Source organism: Dermacentor silvarum, chromosome 8 (assembly GCF_013339745.2).
Source record: "Dermacentor silvarum isolate Dsil-2018 chromosome 8, BIME_Dsil_1.4, whole genome shotgun sequence".
Classification (NCBI taxonomy): Eukaryota; Metazoa; Arthropoda; class Arachnida; order Ixodida; family Ixodidae; genus Dermacentor; species Dermacentor silvarum.
The window spans coordinates 128,953,999-128,971,715 of record NC_051161.1 but is presented as its reverse complement, the minus strand read 5'-3'; the positions used below and the strand labels follow the sequence as shown (position 1 = coordinate 128,971,715).

Genomic DNA, 17,717 nt, shown 5'->3' with positions numbered 1-17,717 from the left:
GCAAGAAACACAACGATGCAGATGCTCTCAGCCGCTGTCCGTTACCACCGCCCTCCGACGTTCCCGGCCTGCGTCCATCCGTCACCGAGCCTGTAAACGCGTCCTCTGCAGTTCTTTCACTCGCCACTCTCAACGGTCTTCCTTCTTTCCACCCTGAGACGTTCGCGTCCCACCAACGCGACGACGCTTACTGCCGCTCAATTGTGGAACGCCTTCACGGTTCCTCCCATCCTCCTAACGCGCGAGCCGGTCGCCAGTTACAGAACTTCAAGTGTGCAAACTCAATCATCTACCGGTATGTCTTCCACCCCGAAAGACATTGTTGGGTTCCTGTCGCTCCTCGATCACTCAGGGAACAGATATTGAAGACATTTCACGATGATCCCACGGCTGGACATCTCGGCTTTTACAAGACCTATGAACGCATCCTCAGTCGTTTCTCCCGGCCTGGACTTGCCACCTGCGTAGCGAAATACGCCGCTTCTTGCTCGCTCTGCCAGCGCCGCAAACGGCCCACTTCACCTCCGGCTGGACTGCTGCAACCTCTTCCCTGTCCTGACGCTCCATTCGCAGTCATCGGGATTGACCTCTACGGACCGCTGCCATTATCAGCTAGCGGCAAGAGATGGGTCGTCACTGCAGTTGACCACTTGACCAGGTACGCCGAAACACCTGCGCTACCTTCAGGATCCGCGGAGGAGATTGCGACTTTCTTCTTGGAAGCCATGTTTCTACGACATGGAGCGCCACTCGTCCTTTTGAGTGACCGTGACAAGGCGTTTCTGTCGAAGCTACTCGAAGACGTCCTCCGCACATGCAACACCATCCATAAGACGACTACCAGCTACCACCCTCAGACTAATGGCCTCACAGAGCGCTTCCATCGGACTCTCTCTGACATGATCTCCATGTACATCAATGCTGACCACACCAACTGGGATTAGAGCTCTGCACGGGCCGATTTTTTCAGCCCGAGCCCGGCCCGGGCCCGTTTTTACGTTGGGCGGCCCGCCCGAGCTCGATCAAAACTTTTATGGCTGGACCCGGGCCCGGCCCGGGCCCGGGCTTTCGGGTAAGCCCGAGCCCGTGCAGTGCTCTAACTGGGATACCATCCTGCCATTCGTGACTTTTGCCTACAACACCGCTGCACAGGGCACTACTGGCTACTCACCATTCTTTCTAGTTTATGGGTGTCAACCAACCTCTCTCCTCGACGTCTCTTTTTTGATGCCCCCGTGAACTCATCGGCGTCAGTGAGTAAGCAGTTAATATCTCGCCTTGCCGCGTGTCGCCATCGCGCCCGCCTCAACACCGAGGCCAGTCAACAGGATAGGAAGGCTCGCTACGATGCATTTCACTGCGTCGTTTTGTTCAGCCCCGGCGATGAAGTGTTATTGTGGACACCCACTCGAGTTCCTGGCTGTACTGGAGCGCAATGTCATGCCTGGAAGTCAACCAGTGCGCATGTGCAACACGCCTACTGCTTATCGCAATGCTCCTTATATACTCAGCTGCGTTTCTGAATAAAGTGCTTTTTGTTACCTGCTATTCGTCTGGCATACATGGTGTCAGAAGTGGTCACGGCAGTTCCTGCCCGTGCGGCTAGTTTTTTTTCCATGGGACCACAGCCTTAACAGCAGTAGTAATTCCTATGTAGGAGGCAAGAGTTCATCGGGAACGACAACCACGAGCCACAACGATGACTTCGACACTGCTACCACCGCCCAAGCCGCTCGACGCTACTGGTGACATTTTCCACGGCTGGAACATCTGGAAAAGTGAGTTCGAACTTTTTGCAACAGCGACAAGGCTGAATCTACAGCCCGAGGATGTTCAGACCGCTACGTTTTTAATGACGATCGGTGAAGATGCAAGGCGTGTTTACCGCACCTTCAAGTTTGAAAACGAGGAACAGAAGAATGATCGGAAAGTTTTAATGCAGAAGTTCGAAGAGTATTACAGACCAGTTACAAATCTCACCTACAACGAGTTTCGGTTTGGTTCCAGGAACCAGCGCGAGGGCGAGTCATTTAACGAATGGCTCACAGAACTGAAGACTCTAGCTGCGCAGTGTGAATTTGGCGAGATTGAAGATAGACTTCTACGCAGTAGAATAATCCTTGGAATACGGGACAAAGAACTGCAGCAGAGACTTATCTCTGAAAATCCCTCATACGGAAAAACGGTTGAGATTTGCCGTGCTAAGGAACAGAGCAAAGAACAGGTCGCTGAAATCCGAGGCAGCCAGGGCGGCAGCACTCCTTTTGAATCAGAAAGGAACATTGACGCTGTAAAAGCAAAAACTGCCACCTGCCCGAAATGCGGCTTACAACATCAAAAACCGACAAGATGTCCAGCAATAGGGAGGTATTGCAAGAATTGTAATGGCCGAAACCATTTTGCTAGTGTGTGCCGCACACCAAGCTCGAAAACGCGGCCAGAAGGACGGCACGTACGACAGGTGGAAATGACTGGCGACGAGGCATACTTCCTTCAAGCGTTGGAGGTTCAAGCGGTCACGAGCGACGAGCACTGGGTGTCAGTGTTAAATGTGGCTGGTATCATGACCAAATGTAAGATAGACACAGGGGCGAACTGTTGTGTTATGCCAGAAACGGTCTTTCGAAAGTTATCAGCGGCACCAGCGCAGAACTGTTGCGCAGCCTTGCGTACGTTTTTCGGTCACACAGAAAAAGCAATCGGAAAGATAAACCTGCTTGTCTCTAATAAGAATCGGAGCACCGAGGTTACGTTTTTCGTTGTTGCCCAAGATGTGCCAGTTACATTAAGCGGACACGTCGCTGAGACACTGAGCCTGATAAAACGCATAGATGCCGTCAACGAAGTGTCCGAGATCCTGATATCTGGCTTTGAAGACATCTTCCAGGGTCTAGGACAACTTGAGGGCATCACCTATCGCCTGCAGCTGAAGCCCGATGTACGACCAACCGTAAAACCAGCGAGGAGAATTCCCGTCGCCCTCCAAGAGCCCGTGAAAGCGAAGCTCGACGAGATGGAACGCGATGGTGTCATTGCAAAGATGACAGAGCCTTGCTCGTGGTCCAGCTATATGGTTGTAGTACTCAAAAAGGATAAGGTACGCATATGTTTGGATCCTTCCGACTTAAACAAGGCGATTTTGCGGGAGCATTACCATATGCCTACATTGGAAGACGTACTGCCACGGCTGCAAGGAGCCAAATATTTTTCCACCCTCGATGCCGCGTCAGGGTTCTGGCAGATAACCCTCGACGAAGAAAGTTCGCGTGTTTGCACCATGAGCACGCCGTTCGGAAGGTACAGATTTCTGCGCATGCCATTCGGCATCACATCAGCGCCAGAGGTTTTTCAACGCGCCATGCACGAGGTGGTTGGAAGCTTGGCTGGCGTAGCTGTCGTGATGGACGATATATTGGTCTGGGGAAAGACAAGGCAAGAGCATGACGCGAACCTCGCCGCCTTGCTTCAACGCTGTAGGGAACGCAATCTAAAGCTAAATAAAAAGAAATGCCAATTTTTGCAGGGCAGCGTACGTTACATGGGCCACCTCCTCACTGCCGAAGGGCTGTCACTGGACCCGGACAGAGTTCAAGACATCATGCAAGTGCCCCCGCCGAAGAACCGTAAGGAGCTTCAAGTGTTCCTTGGAATGATAAACTATGTATCTCGGTTCATCCCAAACCTGTCGGTCTCATCCGCACCCATTCGGGAGCTGCTTAAGAAGGACGTCGCTTGGACGTGGACAGAAGTGCAGGAAAACAGTTTCCAAAGGTTACGAGCTAGTCTTGCTACAGCACCAGTCCTAGCATACTTTGACCAGTCCAAGCCAGTGAAACTGTCCGTGGACGCGAGCCAGTACGGTGTCGGAGCAGTCATTTTGCAAGATGACCACCCCATTGCCTATTCGTCCCGCTCCTTAAGTGCCACACAACAGCGGTATGCGCAAATTGAAAAGGAAACCCTAGCCATAGTTCATGGCTGCATGAAATTCAAGGACTACATACTAGGACAACCCCTAGTCACGGTAGAATCCGACCACCGACCACTGGAATCGATTTTCAAGAAACCGCTTTGCGATTGCCCTCTTCGCCTTCAACGCATGCGCCTCACTCTTCAAAGATTCCCTATCAGCGTGATATACAAACCAGGAAAGGAACTTTCTTTGGCCGACGCACTTTCGCGCTTTCCTTGCAAAACAGAGCTGGTGGATGAAACAGAGCAATTTCAAGTCAATGTTGTTTCTTCGTTACCTGTTTCAGATCAACAGCTGCTCAGCATGAAAGCGGAGACTGATAAGGACACCCTCATGACCGAACTCTGCCGTTACGCAAGTACAGAGTGGCCCCAAAGCAAGCAGCAGCTGCCGGATGCTTTAAAACCATACTGGAGCTACCGTGATGAGCTCCACGTCGAGGATGGGCTGCTTCTCAGAAGCAACAAGCTTATAATTCCGCCAGCAAAACGCAAGGAAGTTCTCGGCCTCCTCCACGCTGCACATTGTGGCGAAGATAAAATGAAGGCGAGAGCAAGACAGGTAATGTACTGGCCAAACATGAATGCCAACATTTCTGATGTGGCGAAGTCATGCGCTGTTTGCGACAAGTACAAAAAAAGAAATGCAAAACTGCCCATGCTGAGTCACGAACTACCGAGTTTGCCATGGCAGTTTGTCGGGGTCGATCTTTTCCACCACGAAGGCAATGATTACCTCATAGTGGTAGATTCTTACTCATTTTTCTTCGAGGTTCGCAAGCTTAATCGGACTACCGCTACTGCTGTAATCAACGCAAGTGCCGAAATCTTCGCGACACATGGCATTCCCGCCAAACTGTGCAGTGACAACGGCCCTCCTTTCAACAGTGCAACTTTCCAAGCATTCACAAGTCAATTTAATATCAGCCACACCACTTCTAGCCCGTACTACCCGCGTGCCAACGGCTTGGCAGAACGTGCCGTTCAGGAAGCTAAACATCTGCTAAACAAATGCCCGTTTTCCACCCTTGAATTTTACAGCGCGTTGTTGGAATGGAGGAACACTCCAAGGGACGAACAGTTGCAGTCGCCAGCTCAAAGGCTCATGGGACGTCACACCAGAAGCCAACTCCCGGTTCTCAACTGCCACCTGGAGCCCAAGACGATACCCACGGAAGCAGTTCGTCAGCGACTACAAGAAATACGACATAAACAGCGTTCCTACTACAACAGAACGACACGGGCTCTGCCAGACCTTCATAGCGGAAACAAGGTGTCCGTATACGACACACACAGCAGAACGTGGGCTCCGGCCATGGTGGTTGGTCCTGCGGGGCCACCGCGATCCTACGTAGTGGCTACAGACAGTGGACAGCAGTTACGCCGTACGAGAGAGCATCTCAGGGCCACAGATGCTGCTCAGCCTGCTCAGTCACAAGCAGAAACACCAAAACAGGCAGCGCCAAGTACCCCAGCAGACGCAGTTCAAGCCCCACTTCGAAGAAGTGAACGGGTACGCCAAGAGCCGCAACGTTATCCACTACCAGAACGTAAATAGCAGAGCAATCCTTGTTTGCAAATGAAAATGTTCATCAATGTTTTTTTTTTCTTTTTTCCCTGAAGAAGGGAAGATGTACTGGAGCGCAATGTCATGCCTGGAAGTCAACCAGTGCGCATGTGCAACACGCCTACTGCTTATCGCAATGCTCCTTATATACTCAGCTGCGTTTCTGAATAAAGTGCTTTTTGTTACCTGCTACTCGTCTGGCATACACTGGCCTGTGCAAAAAGTTTCAGTCGCGTTTTATAGGGCCCTACACTGTTGTAGAGCAAACTTCGCCAGTGAACTACCGCGTCACTTCCGCGGTCCCGCCTTCCGATGGCCGCTACCGTGGCACAGAAATTGTCCACGCTTCGCGCCTAAAGCCATTCCAACGACGTACCGCACCGCTATAATCAGCGGCCAGGTTGGCCGCTTCCGCGCGAGGGGGTAATTAGTGTGAGCAAAATAATCATCCTTCATCTTCTTCACCTGTACATAATCATCATCACTGTGCGCGTCGTCTTCGTTGAGCGCGTGGCTCAGCCGAATAAAGGCGATGAGACAGCAGCTGTGCTGCTGCCTTACAATAAAAATGAAACAGTGCGAGATTCAAATACACAAGAATACACTTAACAGTATTTCACTAAAACAAAATTCAAAAGAAATCAAAGTTCAAAAGAAAACAAAAGGTGTTATACGAGTGGCCGGGCAGCAGCAGCAAGTCCATAAACTGTGAAGTCGGCGCTCAGAGCTTTACCGAAGAATGCTGGAGGGACGATCTTATTGATGTGGATGCGATTGCTTGGCTGGATTTCCCGGGAGTCCAGATTTGACGTCTTCTCTCAAGAGGTTGAGCTAACTTGAGGCGAACTACCGTGAGCTTCGTTGCAGACGTGGTTTGTCGTCTCGTACATCAGCTAGTTCCTCGGAGTTCCGACGTGGCCAGGCGGCCCAGACGATACTGGATGGCACTGGCCCCCCGACGGCTTCTCAGCAGCGCATAGGTTCAGCTTATAGACTAATTAGCAGGGCCAAAACCTGCGCCTAAATAGCCTCCCCTTTCCCTAGTTCCCTATGTAGGGGAACTGCCGGTATGCAGAGTTCACCTAAATTATTCATGACTCCTCCCAAAAATCTTGGCCGCGACCCTTTCACCAGGGACAAAGGCCGGTAGATTCCCCTCTCTCCAAGGTCGAGCCCCGGCATTGCACCACACGGACGCACACGCACACCTCTGGGTCCGGTAATCGGCGTGTCGCTTTTTAGAAACGAGATGCCACCCCGTGGGGCCACGATGTTTTTGACGCCGGTTAATCGGCGTGACGCCTTCTCGAAATTTGTGCCACACAGTGAGGACACGACGTTTATGGCGGCCACTAATCGGGTTGTCAATTTCTCGAGAGATTATGCTGCCCCGTGAGGACATGACTTTTTCATGGCCGTTAATTGTCGTCAAAACCACTCGACAATTCTCGAAAATATGCCGCTCTGTGACAATGGCATACATGACACACATGTCATGACATTCATTTATGTTCATCATTCACTCTTGTAATACTGTGCCAATGTTGGTACGTACCAAGTTAACGAAACGACCTTGAGAGCAATAAGCCGTATGCGGATGTTTAATGACATACATGACACGCATGTCACGACCTGTCATTTATGTCTGAACCCATTTCAGTGGATTTTGAGTGGTAATCGCTTTTTCGCTGAGTCTGTCATGTTTGCTGTCATGCTCCATGGCTGACTTCTACCATCATAATTTAGTCTTTGCTTCATTTAGTACCCACATTTGAACCCGTTTCAGTGGTGGGGTACTAATCTTTTTTCGCTGAGTCATTGTCATTTTTGGTTAGTCATGCTCGTGGCTATGTCTTCTACTATCATCCTTTAGTGTTTGCTTCCCTTAGTACACATGTCCAAACCCATACAAGTGATTTTTGTGTAACTTTTTTTCATGATATGACCTAGTATTTATGTTCGTGATACACTCTTGTCATACTATGCCAATTTTGGTACATACCAATTTAACGAAACGACCACGAGAGCACGCAGACGTAGGCGGCTAGATAGATAGATACTGTCAAAGTAGCAAACGTTCGCCAAAAAATGCTTCGCATTTAGTAGACGCGACTTCACGGTGTGAGCTCATGTTAAGAAGATGCAGTACACCTAAAAGTTGACACTGGAGCACAAGCAAATTTGCTGCCTTTGGGCTGCTACCTCAAGATGCGCCCTAAGCCGCCTCTGAATCTAAGTAGCGCGGTGTTGCGTTCGTATGGAGGAGGTGCAATTCAGCACATCGGGGTCACACGTACCGAAGTCACAATGAACGACTCGACATGAGTGCTGAGTTTTCTCGTCATCCGGAAACGGCGCCAACGGATTTTTGGACTTCAAGCATGTGAACTCATGGGACTTCTGCCGCGTGCACAATGCGTACCCAAGAGCAGCCCTGAAGGCATCTTTGACGAATTTCGCCATCTGTTCATCGGAACCGCGTGCGTGCAACGTGTATACAAGATGGTGCTTCGTGATGGTGCCATTCTCGTCGTCTAGGCGGCAAGACGTGTTCCAGTGGCCTTACAGGAACCCCTCAAGATGTAACTGGACCGGATGCAACGAGCAGGCACTATCACGAAAGTGACTGATCCGTCACTGTGGGTGAGTCCTTTCGTTATTGTTCGAAAGAAGGACGGGAAAATCGGAGTGTGTATCAATCCACAAAATATAAATGAGTGCCTACAAAAAGAACATTACCTAATGCCTCGCAGAGAAGATATAGTAGCAGATCTCGCCTGCGCGACAGTGTTTTCGCGCCTGGATGCAAATTCTGGATTTCACCGGATCCCTCTAGATGAAACCTCCAGAATTTGCACCTTCGCAACACCCGAGCAGCCACAACCGGCTTATGGGTTTAACCTTTGGTATAGCATCTGCTTGAGAGGTTTTCCAGAGGACCTTGAGTGACATTTTTCAATAACTTCCTGGAGTCAGAGTGTACGTTGATGACGTCCTTATCTGGGGTTCATCCATACAAGAGCATAATGAATACCTAAAGTCTGCGCTGCGAGCAGCCAAACTTGCCGTTCTAACATTTAACCCAGAAAAGTGCGCACACTTGCTCTCGAAAAGATATAATTTCTCGGGGACGTGATTGACGAAAAAATTCAGCAGCGAGACTTAAGACTGCTTACGTGTGGGTATGCGAAAGCATTATAATGGCTTAGATGAATGGTTTTCGACTTACGTTTTCGACATACATTAAAGTTCTTTCTGCTGAATCGGCGTGTGTGTATACGTTGTCCAGAGACCTAAAACATTCGGACCATTTTGCGGCAGAACGACGTGTTGTGCGTTGTCTTGCTTCGGTCCCTCAGGCGTGCTTCCGTGGGAAACAACGTGTCACAGCTGCCGCTAAGGTAGACGCTTCTTTGAGCATTCCAGTAGACAGAGCCAGGGCTCCGATGAAATCCGAAGAGCAAGTGACACATGGGAAGAAGTGACGAAAGCAGTGACGTGACGTTTGTAATGACGCATGCACAAGGCACAACTTTAGACAACCGTAACCATGGAGCCAGCGTTTGCGTCGGGCAAGCGTGCTGGTCTCGCACCTCGGAGGCCTGGGTGCGATGCACACTCAGACTTAAATGTATCAAAGTTTCCTTCCAATTCCATTAATTTTCTTACTATCGTCTCAATAGAGAACGCTACGTCACTTTTGTTCACGTTTATTTCATACATTCCTCAAAAGCAATATTGACAATGCGGTGCGAACCGTCACTACAACATCTAGCTACAACATGCTTTATTCAAAGCATCGCAAATGCAATGTTCAATAAAGCGTGAATCAAGGAACTCATCGCAATTTTTTTCAAGCGATGTTTGTATTGGCACACTTGTCTCGGGGTCGGTGTACGCGGAGATGATGAGAGCGAAATGCGAAAACACCCGTGTACTTAGATTTAGGTGCACGTTAAGGAACCCCAGGTGGTCCAAATTTCCGGAGTCCCCCACTACGTCGTGCGTCATAATCAGACCGTGGTTTTGGCACGTAAAACCCCATAATTTATTTTAACACGAAAGTGTTTTATGCCGGGGTCCACAAAGACTTCACTGACGTATTTCGGTCACGGAAATACGTCACACGAACATACACGAACATAATACAAAGAAAGAAACCAGAAGAAAAAGTTCCACAAACATGCAAAATTTGGAAATCGAACCCACGACCTCTCGGTCCGCGACGATAGATCGCCGAGCGTTTAACCCATTGCGCCACAAACGCATTTGCAGAGAGCTACACAGACGCGCCTTATATATCTAACACTCCTCCGTGTACCCGCGCTCTTGCTCGGGGCGGTGCCGCCGCCTACGAGCAGAAAAGAGAAGTACTGCATTATGACACTAACGCGCACCGACAGTGAACGCTTCGGTGGTCTCAGCACTACGACGCCTCGATGCCAGCATTCGAAGGGACGCTGGCATCAAGAAGCACTACCAACGCCACCTGGTGGCGTTCACCGTACTCAGCACAGCGGAGCGTGGCCTCCGCAATTAGCTCTGAAAATGTTTCTGAAGTTGATCGCGGAGGCTGCAATTACGACGCGCTGTACGCGCTGATTTGACTCGGTGACGATTCAGTTACGTGCTTTGTCTTGCGCGTTGTATTAGTGTGTCAGTTACGTGCTTCGTCTTTCGCGTTGTACTAGCGTGTGCAGCGTAGTGCAGCTTCCATATGCACGACGGTTGCTCATGGTCATCGACGTTGGTAGTCGTGATCGAGGAGACGTGCCACCAGGCGTCAGCGTGGGTGCATCAACGCCTAAGGGCGCTTTAGCCACAAAACACCAATAGACATTATATATCAATGTGCAATAAACATTACACTACTTCTGTGAAGACACGTTTCACTTTCGTGTTCTATACCGATTCCTATATAAGAGGGATCAACCACATTATTTTTTTGTGTACGCGGAAATCTGGCTCATTGGCGCTAGTCGAGTTGCGCTCGTGCTCGGTACGCGCTCGTGCTCAGCACGCGCTCATGCCACTGCTTCCGCGTTCGTCGTCGTTGTCTGCTTCCACAGCTGACTGCGTTGCCGCTAATCATTCCAGCGTAGAATTTCACTTCTCATCTCTCGTAATCAGGAGGCTGCGTTTACGGGGTTCTTGCCATTTTGCCATTGTCTTATGTGACGGACAGATTTAATTTTGAAGCAATTTAGTTTCAAGAATGACAAGCGCCAATGGCGGGTGAATGCTACTAACCACGCCGCCGAGCTAACTCGAGACAACGAACGCAAGCGACGACGGACATACCCATAGACGTGCCGATCCGACCATGAGGACTTCCGTAGCCGAGGCTCGAAAGTTGCGCGAAAGGGAAGGAAAAGTAAAGAAAAGGTAAGGGAAAGTAGTAGGTCAGGTACACACACGACAAGCTTCGTTTTCCCCCATTTTCTCGACAGGGCTGGTGAATGTTCTTGCCATTTTGCTTCCACATGATTTTATCTCACCCTGAAGACTTTTTCATACTGGGGCGTGGCCTATGCGCCAGCGAGTGTTGGTAGAAGTCCAACACGCCACGCGAGCGGCCCTGCGCGCTGTTAGAATGAGCCGCTTTTTTATTCTAGCGTTGATCGTCAGCCACGGCAAATACGCGTATATGCGTGCTAGCGAAGCTTTCACTGAAGCCCATGCGTACTGAAATTGGCGGTTCTGCAGTGATGATGTGTCCGAGCGCCTTTTATGGGAACAAGGGTCACTTCCGACGGAATAGAAAATGAAGTGAAAGGGATGCCATAGCCAGCTACAAAAAGAGTGGCTGTATTTTCACTAGTGGCGCATCATTTTTTGTAGACTTGCGATTACAGCGGCATTTTAAACATCCTGCTACTCGACACCACTCACCTCAGGGCTCGGTCACTGCAATTTGCAAACTCCACGCGATGGGCGCTTTAGTTCGATGACGTATTTTTAGATATAAGGCCTTAAGAAATGCGGACTCTACTCGTGTGGCAAGTGAATAAAATTTAGGCATGCTGCCGTTCCACCTAGTTTCACTGCGAGAATTACTATTACTAAAGCAAGGCTTCAGCTCATTGGTAAAACGTTGGTTGTTTTCACATGCTGTACGTATTTGCCGTGCTCATCATGACACGTTTCATGTGACTGCGCGATCGACCCATTTATTCATTGATTGATTAATTTAATATTTATTTATTTGTCACAGCCACATTGTCACCCTACAATTCGATGCTGTGAACGCACAGCAGGTAGCGAGGTATGCATGTAACCATATTAGTTACTAAGTTATGCTTGCGTCAATGTTCGTGTGCGCGCATATTCCCTGCGAGACTGAAAAAGAGCGAAATATAAAGTTCTTCAAGTAGTTCGAAATACACACTACTTCTTTTTTGAAAAAATACACGACTAACTATCAACCGGAATAGGCAAGAGAGGAATCACTTTTCGAAGTTTGAGCAAGAGTTCGCTCTATATTCTGGTTGGCATACGAAGTTACCAGATGTAGGTATGTTCTCTAGTCGCTCTAGTGTTTAGGCAGATATTTATCAAAGTTGATCGCGCATTGTAATTGCGATGTGGAAGGTGTTGGAAATTGTATAGCGCTGATGTACGTTTTCTTCTTGCCACAGTTGGTGCTGTATAATTCTTGCTGTATATTCAGTAAATACAACTAAAGAATTGTCTAGAATTCGGACAAAAATGGGAGTACCATTGAATCAACGCAATCTCCCTATCAATGTGGAACATCACTCTGCACTTTCGAGTTCCCTACATCCCTGAAAAACGAGGAATTAATGCGAAAACATATGGTAAGTTGCCGCGTGTGCCTAGTCCGCTGCAAAATAAATGTATCTTAAGATCCAAGGTAGTGCCAAGGTCCCAAAGACGCAGATTACTAATTATCGCAACGACACCAAGGTGGAACGGCAGTATGCCTAAATTTTATTGACTTGCCACTCGACATGAGTACGTGGTTAATAAGGCTTTCGATCTAAAAATCCGTAACTGACCTAAAGCGGCCATCATGTGGTTTTTGAGGTTTATAATGCTTAGGCCACTGCGGACTTGTGTCGAGTTATAGGTGGCATAAGAAACTGCCCTAATTGCTAGCATACAACAAAGCGCACCAATAACAAAAATGACTTCTCTCATTTTCTTTCCGGATATGGCGCAACCTTCTTTTCCGCCGGATGTGTGGTTTCGTCAGTGAGGTGGCACTACACCGTGGGTGGCACTATATAAGCCCCATCAACCACTGATCAACCACCATTTTGTGTAGGCATGGACCTCTATGAAAGCTTCCCTATCATGTATACATTTACCTTAGGGCATGTTCTATCTCTATGTCATGGCCGCGGGGATTCTGGTTACGACAGTCACGTCGGCGCGCGCGCGCAGCGGTGACGCCCGTCTATAAACTGGCCTTTATTGCAGATGCCGTAATGGTCTTTAACCCTGAGATTGAACATTTAACAGCGGAGCTGTTTAAGCTTGTGGTTAGGCCACGTGGTGCGCACAAAAAACTGTGCCTGGCGATGACGTCACCGCGCGTTGCTTAATAACTCTCGCACACCTGGCGCGAGGCTTAGATATGGTTATGGTTGATAAGGGATGGCTAGGCGACGCACGTGACCTAATCGCTCGGTGAGGTTACCGCCCTCTCCCAGGTTACCTAAAGTCCCTATATAGTAAAGTACCTCCATCTACTCTTTCCTCTGCTATCTCCTCTCCTAAAGCGCTTGTTTTTACAGCGAAGCTGTAAAGGGCTCACCCCTCCATGGTCGCCTCCGGCAATAGAAAAAACTCTCATTGGTCGTATGCTGAATGTGCCAGTCAAAGCGCGCGAGGGCGAGGGACGCGCGCTTTAAAGGGAGCGAACGCACGGCGGAGAGCAAACGCCACTTATGTGCGAGTGAAAGCGCGCAGAGTGATTTTCAACATGGCTATGAGGCGAAAAAAAAACAAAATATACAGAAGTGAAAGCGCGCGCTATCATCGTCCAATCGGAAATACAGAAGAGAGAGAAGCGGGGTTGATCAGAGGATGGTGGTACTTTTCCGAAGTTATAGGGAGTTTAAGGTTACCCTCGCCACAGCACGAGGCGCGGCCAGTGTATCCGGCGTGCCCCGGCTGCAGCCGGCGTCGAGGTGCGACATGCTGCATTTCGCGCCGCCCTCGTCACCAGAATGAACTGCATCCGCATCTCGTGGAGCAAGATGGCCTGGTGAATAGTCGTGATTATGGAAGGCGCGATAACCGACCCTCTATAGTTAAAGCCCCTATATATAAAAATGTCACAGTTTCGCCCTAAGGGCGAAGCAATGAATGCGATAGCAACACAGCAATGTCATGCGAAGTAAGGTGAGCGGCTTTGGTAGCAACAACACGCAGAACTGTTGTCGACGCCATCTGCGTTTTGCCCGCGTTAGCTCAAAATGCGTGCGGCGTTGGTGACTGTTGCTGGAGCCTCTGATATAAATAGGCACTTGGTGCCGCAGCTAAACGTCGCCTCCCTTCCCTCCCCCTCCCCCACGGCCTCTCGCGCGTCCGAAGAAGGCGCGTTTGCTCTACATATATGGTGATTGTAAAGGAGAAAAGAGACGCCTACTTCTGCAGCCCTTAAGCGAGCACGGCGCAGAACGCGCGTTTGTTCTCCGCCGTGCGTTCACTCCCCGTGAAAGACGCGCCCCTCGCGCCCTTTCACTCGCACATACAGCGTTCGGCGCGCGGCGACGATTTCATCTCCAAATGACGTCATACGGAACCTCACGGCGACGGCGACGGCGACGCCGACGGCGACGGCGACGCCGACGGCAGAAATCTGCTTTGAGTGTCCATATAATTGCTATCGCAATAAAAGTAGCGCCATTCTTAGATCTTGCCGCCACCGCCCTCACCCCGGCGTTCCCTCCTCGCCGCCTCCTGTCGCCCCAGCCTCCACCGCTCCCCCATTAGCCAATCCGTGTCACGTGGAAGCACGCGTTGCGCTTTTGTTTATTTTTGTAGCGTTAGCTACACTGGCCTAGCCAAGCCCGTTTCGCGCGGCACATCAAGAGCCGTGCAGCGCATGCGCAAAGATCAGTGATGTCACACGGCTTGCGCGCCGGAGCCACCGGAGCCGGCACCTCTCGCGCACTCCGCCGCCGCCGCGCGCGACTCACCGCCGCCGGTCTGCGCATTCCAGAGGAGTGACGTCGTAGCCGTGGTAGACGCACTGGCGCCGGCGCGCGCTCGCTGTGCAGTCGCCGTCTGACACTGCGCTGGAGCCGCTGCGCTTCTGACTGGCGTTTGCCAGTGTGGTATAGCCATGGAGAAGGAGAGCGCAAATGCTGCTCAACAGTGCAGAAGAACGGAGAAGCTTGACTCATCGGATCCCGAAGTAGTTGCCTGGCAATTAGCGGTTGAGCGTAGGAGACAACCAGGAAAGCTAAGAATAATCATCTGAACCTTTGCTAACGCTACGTATATCCTGGCATAGCCGAGCTAAGCCACTGCAACTTTTTTTTTTCTTTCCAGCGCGCTCCGACTGCCATTCTCGGGCCTGTGCGACGAAAGTGCTGTACGCGCAAACGGATCAAACGTGTTAGGGACCATAACTTCGTTGTGATGGCATGCTGCTGCGCCTTAAGTTGCCGCAACCGACAGGGCGAGTTTACCATCCGGCGTGCGCAAACGCTTGCACACACTTGATATTTGCGCTGTCTCCCATCATCGCGTTGCGACTTCCAAAATGGCATCATTAAGACCAGTTACTGACTGACGAAGCAAATCGCGCCTCAAAAACTTCTCCGCAGGGCGCGATCGAAGTTTTCCTCGGATTTCCTCTGGTAGCGCGTTAGCTGTCGTCTGCCACGGCAGGGCCGACGCCGGCGGCGCCACTGTCGATATCGCGCCTCGATCCCGCTGGTCGCGCCGAGCGCGATAGTGTAACGGAGGAGGAGGGAAGTGGATGGCGCTACTTTTTATATATAGGAGTTTTATCTACAGTGGAACGTGTGCGCCGCGCCGCGCCGCGCCGCCTAGACGCATCCGCATTTTACACGAAACTCGGAGTTTCAGGATGATACGCAACTGCGAACTCGCTGCACGTGCAGCCACCAGCATCTATCTTGCTCGACGAGACGCGGATGTGTTCCCTTCTGGGTGAAGAGGCCGGTGTGAAATGCAGCATGTCGCACCTCGACGCACGCTGCAGCCGGGGCACGCTGACGAATGCCGGATACGTCGGCCACGTCTCATGCTTTTCCTGGCGTGGCAGCACCGTGGCGAGCACGCTCGCGCTTCAGCGCTACGTCGGACTATAAAGTGGCCTTAAGAAGGCTGCACGCCCACCCCGAGTATCGGGACCAGCCAAGCAAAACCAAGTTAAGCAAATTAAAGCAAAGACAAAGGTAAGAATCAACCAAAGCAAACGAAGTTAAGCAAAGCTAAAGCTAAGAACCAGCCAAGCCAAACTAAGTTAAGCGAAGGAAAGCAAAGCAGTTTGGATACTGACTAGGTCCTCACAACTGCACATTGGGACGCATCTGAGGTGAATACAAGGTTGACCAAAATTACACAAAGTACCACTTTTGTCAGCTCTGGGATTGGAGATTTCAATGCGCCGCCATTCAAGGACTCATTCTCATAGAACAATTGATGCAATAAAACGTCATGGTTGTTGGGGGCCTTACTTGACGATTGACGATTTAGGGGCAAACTCTCTAAAAGGAACGAAAGTTCGTAGGAGATTTTCGCTTCACGCACCGGGAGAATGCATGGGTCAGAAAAGGACAACTGTTTTTAGTGTTTTTCAACATTTATTACACATTTGCATTTACGCCTGCAAAGAAGTTTGAAGGTGAAATCAAAGATTTCTACTTCTCAGCCTGGTGGCAGTAAGCTCGTTTTTTTTTCTTCCTGCAAAAGAAAGGGAGAAGGTTGACATAAGATTTCATTTGCACACATGCTTCGTTATTGCGGGTGAGGTTATCCATCATCGATCTGACAATGTTTCGCATGTTAACGGATCTTAATAAAACAGCGCCTGCTTACAATATGTTGTGTCTAAAGACAATGAAAATCTTACTTCACCGACGCTCCGTCCGTTTTCACTAATAACAAGCGCAAATAAGGGCAAACCAAAAAAGAAGAAGCTTTAAGATCACACCGACTGTGACTCAGCAACTACTAGAATTATATTTCTTACCAGTACTGGAACCTATAAATTTGACATGGACTTCGCAGCTGCTGTATGTTCACCTAATCGATTTAAGGCATGCGTTACAATTGTGCCTAACAGATGGAGCGATAAATGATGTCGACTCGGCCGCCTGTGTAATGTACTTAAAATGTACCTGGCCTCTTGCTCTTTCTATCCTATATTTACCCGAATAAGCGTGTATAGCCTAAATTGTTTAAACTTGCTATTCATAGCAAGCACGTCAGCTGCTCTTGCGCACCTTTGCATGACATGCACTTGCCATGCGCACATAGGTAATACACCATTCTTTTTCAACTAACCTTTTTTATATGTTATGTATACAAGTTGTGAGGATCAGAAGCTGCTATGTGCGCGGTAAGACTGCGACCTATCCGCCTTTTCCAGTCATGACAGAGCACAGAAAAGCTACACCTCACCTCTGAGGTTCTGAAAGGGAGTGGGATCGATAAATTCTTTCGCAGATGTGTGTGGGTATTCGATAACATCGATAAATGAATCAAATATTTCTCTATCGAATAAGGTTAGTCAATCTAATGGTCGGTATTGCAAATATGAGTATTTTTCTAATATTTACAGAATAGTTTATTTCTCTTGTCGGCACAACCAACTTAAGATTGCAGGAAAAGTATGATAAATTTAATCTTGGTGGCCACATTACAATGAAGCCATATTTTTTCTAGATCACTGATATTTAGGTGCCCTGAAGAATTCTTGGTACCCGAAAAAAACTGCTTCTTTTTTGCGAATGTTCGATTTAAGTTTATTCGAAATGTTTCATACATGTAAAATTATAACAAAGTTTGCTAACATTCTGAAAGATTTGACTATGAACAAAGATTCTTATTAAAAATAAGGTAGAGAATATTATAATTGAAGACTATTTATAAGTATTCAATATAAATTTGATTCGTTGATTCGTTATTTTCCTCGTATTGAACTTGTTATTCAAATCTGTTATTCTCGCAC

The 17,717-nt window shown here is 49.2% G+C and overlaps 2 protein-coding genes across 5 annotated transcripts in view; one reads left to right on the top strand and one right to left on the bottom strand.

Annotated features, from left to right (window-relative positions):
* The window catches only part of LOC119461699 (uncharacterized), a 160,443-nt gene that overhangs the window by 20,200 nt on the left and 122,526 nt on the right, over window positions 1-17,717 (bottom strand). The gene's annotated exons all lie outside the window — the stretch shown is intronic.
* On the top strand, window positions 1,574-5,723 carry LOC125947358 (uncharacterized protein K02A2.6-like). The gene has a single exon (XM_049671918.1). It carries the CDS (start codon window positions 1,700-1,702, stop codon window positions 5,528-5,530), a length of 3,831 nt encoding a protein of 1,276 aa, XP_049527875.1. The 5' UTR covers window positions 1,574-1,699; the 3' UTR covers window positions 5,531-5,723.